General features: G+C 42.0%; 1 protein-coding gene across 2 annotated transcripts in view; it reads left to right on the forward strand.

Moving 5' to 3' along the window:
- LOC121186807 (tumor necrosis factor alpha-induced protein 2-like) overlaps positions 1 to 6,118 on the forward strand; it is a 33,845-nt gene extending 27,727 nt beyond the window's left edge. For both annotated transcript variants that reach the window (XM_041045607.1, XM_041045606.1), the window contains exons 11-15: positions 372 to 507; positions 1,554 to 1,676; positions 1,907 to 2,062; positions 2,193 to 2,314; positions 3,484 to 6,118. In XM_041045607.1, the coding sequence (XP_040901541.1) occupies positions 372 to 507; positions 1,554 to 1,676; positions 1,907 to 2,062; positions 2,193 to 2,314; positions 3,484 to 3,775 (829 nt within the window). In that variant the 3' untranslated portion in view covers positions 3,776 to 6,118. The remainder of the gene's footprint in view (positions 1 to 371; positions 508 to 1,553; positions 1,677 to 1,906; positions 2,063 to 2,192; positions 2,315 to 3,483) is intronic.
- The last annotated feature ends 577 nt before the right edge of the window (positions 6,119 to 6,695 follow it).

Consider the following 6,695-nt stretch of genomic DNA (forward strand, 5'->3'; position numbering starts at 1 on the left):
CAGCTAAATAGATCTGGACTGAACTAACACACTAACTGCTGATCACAAACAAAAACAAAACACTAACCCACTGTGACCCTTCTGAGGCTCCATAGTTTCTGTTGTACAAATGAAAAGATGCAATTTAAACTTTTTAGACGTATCTGATCATTTTCCTCTGTCTCACCTGTTTAACCTCAGTCTTTCTTATACATTATATTTTTATTTGCATTTCACAGACCTGAGTCTCCGGAGTCAGAGAACCTGTGTTCCTTCATTTTTTCCCCAAATAAAATCAGATTCACTCGTCTCATTGACCTGTAATATTGATGATGGCTCTGTGTGTGTGTGTGTGTGTGTGTGTGTGTGCGTGCCTGTGCGTGTGTGTGCAGAGGTTTTGTGCAGCGCTGTGCTCAGTGTGATCTGTCAGTCAGCGAGGACTCTCTGCGTCGAGCCAATAAAGCTCTGGACCACATCGTTCACCAGGGAGTCAGAGTCCTGTCCGAACGCCTATACCTGCACATCAGGGTACAAACACACACACACACTGAAACACACACAAGTACACACTGACACACACACACACACACACACACACACACACACACAGTCAGTATCTTTATGACTGAGTCAGTGTTTGTCCTTCAGCCACTTCACCTCCTTGTCTCTTTGTGTTGCATTAAGGTCACGTCTGTTGTCTCTGTACCAATAAAGCTTTCTGAATTCATCCTGGGAGTGTTTGCTCAAACACTCAAGAGTCGATGACACAGAGAGAAAAGCTCTGTAAACATCATGCAGTGTAGTTTGGATTGGTTTATAGTTTAGATTAGATTATGTTCTGTTATGTGAGTTTATAGTAGATTTGTTTAGTGTATTTTAAAGTTTAGGTTTAGATTATAGTTTAATCTGGTGTTGTTTAGTTTATATAGTATTGTATTTTAGCTGAATGTTATATTTTTGTTTTATCCAGTTTATAGTTTTGGGTAATGTTGAGTGGTTGGTTTAGCTTAGATGAGTCTAATTAACAGTTTAGGTTTAAATTTGGTTCCTTCCAAACGCGTGCTCTACATTTTAAAAGCTGCTTCATGTTTTACTTCACTGTGACATCTGAGAACAAACCTGTGTGTTTCTGCCTTTACACTGGGTGCAGGTTGTTGGTTTCCATAATAATGTCAATATAACAAAATCTAGACTTGCTGTGATTTATAATCCTATTTATATCATTTTTAGTTTACTGTGTAGATGCCTGATCATTTCAGATCAATAACTGCTTTGTGCTTTACCATCTTATCTTTGACTAATAGAGATATAGATATATTTTATTGATCCCCCAAGGGAAATTATTTGTTTTTATTTATTTATTTTTTAGATGGATAATTTTCAGTTCTAATGTCTTTTTAAAAGAATATTAAATGTAAATTTAAATATATAGATTTTTCAACAATAGGTGTGTGTGTGTGTGTGTGTGTGTGTGTGTGTGTGTGTGTGTGTGTGTGTGTGTGTGTGTGTGTGTGTGTGTGTGTGTGTGTGTGTGTGTGTGTGTGTGTGTGTGTGTGTGTGTGTGTGTCTTTTAGCCGTTCTTTGAGCGGCTGGTGAAGAGGAAGTGGCTCAGCAACACGGAGCCGTACGACCAGATCGAAGCTCTCATCAAAGATCACTTTAAGAAATATCACAGGATGGACAGTCCTCCGTACCAGGTGCATCATCTGATTTACATTTCTTGATTACCCTGAGAACAGGTCAGTCCTGTTGTCTCACACCGAACTGAGAAGCAGATACTGTTGATTTGGTGTAATCACCATCTCTCTCTCTCTCTCTCTCTCTCTCTCTCTCTCTCTCTCTCTCTCTCTCTCTCTCTCTCTCTCTCTCTCTCTCTCTCTCTCTCTCTCTGTCTTTCTCTGTCTTTCTCTGTGTCTCTCGCCCTCAGCTGCTGGTGGCGGAGGTCCACCGCCGGGTGGTGATGGAATATCTTCGCTCAGTCATGCGAGGCAGAATCATCTGCACCTCTATGAAGATGAGGAAGAGGATGGCCGGCCGGCTCAGAGATGAAGGCAGACAGATCAAAGTGCTCTTCAAAGACCTGGTCAGTGTTCAGGGTCAAAGGTCATGATGATGTTCACCACCTCCTTTCATTTTTGAAATTGGATTCTACACTTCATGGATTACGATGGAATAATGGTCAGTCCTTTGCTATCCGTCTGTCTGTCTCTCAGGAGTCTCCGTCCAGCTGGTTGGACAGTGCTCTGGCTCACATTTCAGAGATCATCCAGCTGGAGGACGTCCCCTCCATCCAGATGGAGGTGGGAGTTCTGGTCAGAGAGTTTCCAGACGTCCGGTACGAACACATAAAACTTTTAAAAAGCCATGAATATACCCACATACCTGCAAAACACTGGCAGGGTCACTTTCCCCACCTGTTTCACATCACCATGACAGACGTGTTCTGAGCACCACGCTGCAGCAGCTTAGCTACACAGACGTCACACCTAATTATCAGATTCATGCATCAAGATAAATAAAAGTGCAGCTTAAAAACTGATTTGACGCCTGTTTAAAATAACTTTTTAAACAGCACAGAAACTAAACAGAACAAGTTTGGTTTTGTGTCTTTGTGGTCGATTTGTGTCTTTTAACTGAGCTCTGTAACTTTCAAACGAGGGCCGAGTGTTACTCAACAGGTTTTCATACCTGTTCAGAGCACATAATCTGTGCGTCTTTACGTAATGTATTTGTATTTATATACTGTGTGTATGTGTGTGAGAGAGAGAAACTAAAGACAAAGCATAAACACACAAACACTTTCCTTCCTCTCTGATTGTGACGTAGCTGCTCTGAAATTTCACCTTTAACCCACTGAGGTGTGTGTGTGTGTGTGTGTGTGTGTGTGTGTGTGTGTGTGTGTGTGTGTGTGTGTGTGTGTGTGTGTGTGTGTGTGTGTGTGTGTGTGTGTGTGTGTGTGTGTGTGTGTGTGTGTGTGTTCTATATAAAGACCAGTGTTCTTGTTATTGTTCTCCTAATAGCCGTATGGATTGTATTTACCTCCACACTGTGTCCTGGGAGACACAGTGTAATGTCCCGTGTTGTATTAATATACAACACAATAACGTGACACGCAAATGTTTTACATTACCTTTATGGCGATCAATAAACAGATTGATGCGATCAAATAAACAGCTTCACCAAACCGTGTTTTAACCATCATTGTGCTGTTTGTGTATGTTGGAGAGGTGCGAACGATAACACGGAGGCACTTTTATCTCCACAGCGTGTAGGTCTTATGTTATTTCGCTGCGGTGTGAGGGCACCCTGAGGTGGAATTTTCTGGATTTAGCTGGATTCTGTTTTTGGGAGACTTGCACATTAATTTCAGCAGATGTCGTTTTATTCATGACATTTCAAAATGCCCATGATTTACTGTACATCCAAAAAAAGGTCATTAAATCCTGATTCCTCACAGCTTGTTTCCTCTGTTTCGGTTCTGTGTCTTTCCTTCTCTGTGTTCAGGAAGAAGCATGTGTCGGCCATTTTGAACATCCGGGGAATGACTCGGCAGGTGGAGCGTCAGGAGATCCTCAACATCGTCAAAGACATCGAGAGCTGCGACGGCGGCAGCTCAGCCCGGCTGTCCCGGGACCGCGCCCTCTTCTCCGAGGTCCCGGTCACCTCAGAGGTCCATTGCCTGAACGTGGGTGTGAGCCGCATTGCCCTCACAGTCTCGTCCTGCTTCACCACGCTGCGACCGCGCCGACGTAAAACCCGAGCGCCCGTCCAGGAAAACCCGGACGATGTTCTTTGAAAAGCCCGGATCACGAGATTTGAGTTTTTCCACTAAGCTCCTGACTGGAAGCAAAACTGTGGGCGTTTGAGATCCAACATCCTGCGGGTGGTTCTTAATTTTAACTTAACTCCCAAAACAGTGATGATTAATTATCCACTAAACCATCTCTGACCAAATTGTTCCATCAGGCTGCTGCTTTAAGAGAATCCACCAAAAATACGTTTGTCTCTCTGGAGAAGTTCGTCATGTTGAAGGAAAAACAGGAGAAATGGGCTGAAAATGGTTTAAACGTCCAGGCGTTTTGACTCCTGATGAAAATAATCTGCTCTCCGGCTGCTGAGGGGAAAACAAAAGGACGAGAAGTGATGATGATGATGAGAACTGATTAAAGGACATAACATGGAGAACAGATTTGGATCAGAGGCAGAAAGGAATATTCTGGTAAAACTTCACTTTGGGACTTTGGGATTTCTTCTGATGAAATCAAAATGTACGATGGAAAATCCTTTCTTTGGATTCAAGCTTCGCACGTGATTCCACATTCCATTCCCCATTTTTCACCTGTGGGGAAAAAAAACGAAGCTTCGACGTTGAGGCCTGGTCACATCAGAAAAAAATTCACAACAAAATTCACTTGTGTGTCCTCACAAAACAGGTGATGCTGGAAGCTTGGTTTTGGAGTGACTAACAGTATTTAGCAACTTATCAACTGGGGCTTAATCAGCTTCTCCAGCTGGCTAACATCACCTGTATTTTTCTCGGTCATTCAGCACAATATTTCTTTCACACCTAATACACTACGAGAAAGAGTATCTGGCTCTCTGACTGACAAACAGCACGACGTTAACACTATTTAAAGTCCGGAGCTTGAAATGTGATTGTTCTCAAATCTGCACCTACATGAAATTCAAACTGGTGGACGAAGTCTTCAGACCCTTTACTTAAGGGTCAGGGTCCCGGGGTCGCCAGATAAATCTGAGGGGTTGTTGATTCATGGGAGACGAAATGAGAAGAAAAACAAAGTCCTGATTCTCTGATCTGTTTTCGCTTTTTAGACTTTGTTGTGAAATATTGGATCATTTCATCAACAGTTACTGAACTGAAACCATGTGAGACGTTTAGAGGAGAACTCAAACATGACAAAGACCACTGTGTAGGGAATGGGAAAAAACTGCTGTGACCAGGCCTTGGTGATACATAAAGTCACAGTCATGTGATTTAAAGTCATCCAAATCATCCAGATCGTAATTTGATTTGTTGCTTCGTTGTCAGCATTGCTGTTTGACATCAGAACAAACTGTTCCAACATTTTGCGGCAGGATACCTGGACTTCGACCTGAATGGCACTTTACAGAGGATCAATAAAAGGAAAGCAGTTCTTTGTGCTGAGGTGGACTTTGGATTGAAGTGCATTCTGGGACAAAGACCAGGACAAGAGGACTGAAGCAGACAGAACTGAATCATCAGGACTGCTGAAGTGACCCTTTTGCTTTCTTTCCAGCCAGGATCAGGAACCTGGACCTGGACTGAGAACCAGTTGCTGGATGCAAGATGAAATTCAGGATTTGTTCTGGTGATTTCGAGCCTTCAGGGTTTCAGAGGAGTTTAGTTTTATAATCCCAGGACCTGGAAATGCTTCGTGACAAAAACGGGACTCTTTGTAGTTTTAGTGTTGCACAAGAGGAAAAAAAAGACATTTTAATCAAAGGTACTAGACAAAGATGTGAGTCTCTATCAGCTGATTGTGTATTTACAGCAGTGATTATAGTTGAGGCTCTGCGGTGTGATGAGGTTTATCATATATGTGGGATTTAGAGATTGATAGAGATTTATTATTTCTTTCTGGTGGTAGAATAATAGACTTTTATTACAGAATATCTGGTGTTGATTCAAAGTTTCGATGTGGAGAAACAAAAGGAGAGGCAGGGCTCACTTGCTCATCGGAGACTGACTGAGGACCAACCGGGAATAAACTTCTCCTCATGTTTTAATGGTTTATTCCACGTTTCCTCACTTTTAACATTTTAACTCATAAACTGCAAACTAAGTTCAAATTCCTTCTGATCATTTTCTCCAAACCATCCCTGATTTTTTTGGCATTATCTCCCTTACAGTCGCTCTCTTTTCTTTTCATGTGCTGATGCAGTTGACTGTTTTGAAATATCACAGTGGTGCATTCAAGGACGCTTCGATGTTGGAGATCTCCCCTCCCAAAAATCTTTTTCAGCTGAGATGCAGTTCAGATTAGAGACACTTCTCTTCTGTCTGTTCTTCATCTCTCTTCCTCTTGTAAATGTGGATGTATGAAATCAATCTTTCTGTACAGAGATCAGCTTTGAATGAATAAAATAGCTCAGATCACAGACTGTCCGCCCTTTTTTTTTTTTTTTTTTTTTTTTGTTGGAGGTTAATCCGGCCGTGACTGCACCTTTGTGCATGAACCCCAATCAGCTCTTATTCTGAAGGCAACGCCACTGTTTTCAACAGTAGTGAACCACAATGACTAACGGTTCTTTGTGTTGTTCCACAGTGACCCCTGCTGAACAGATGTGACGTTGTACAGACTATTCGCTCTCATGATGGGAACAATACTTGTGGGCAGCTGTGGCTCAGGAAGTAGAGCGGGTCACCCACTAATTGGAAGATCGGTGGGTTGACTCCCAGTTCCTTGTAATAATCTCATTACTTAAGGGAAACTTCTCACAAGTGTCTGAAAAATGTGGAAATAATATTTCCAAAAATCTCGTCAAGTCTCTGTAAGTATTTCACTCTAACTTTTCTTTGCATTGGATTTTATTTTTCCTTTGTCATTATTTGTCTATGTTTTATTATTTTTATTTGGTTTTTATTTATTATTGATCATGAGTGGTCACAGTAGCACTGTTGCCTCACAGCAAGAGGGTTCCAGGTTCAAACCCCGGTCTGGGCTCTTCTGTGT

The sequence above is a fragment of the Toxotes jaculatrix genome, chromosome 9, assembly GCF_017976425.1.
Source record: "Toxotes jaculatrix isolate fToxJac2 chromosome 9, fToxJac2.pri, whole genome shotgun sequence".
In the NCBI taxonomy this organism is placed as follows: domain Eukaryota; kingdom Metazoa; phylum Chordata; class Actinopteri; family Toxotidae; genus Toxotes; species Toxotes jaculatrix.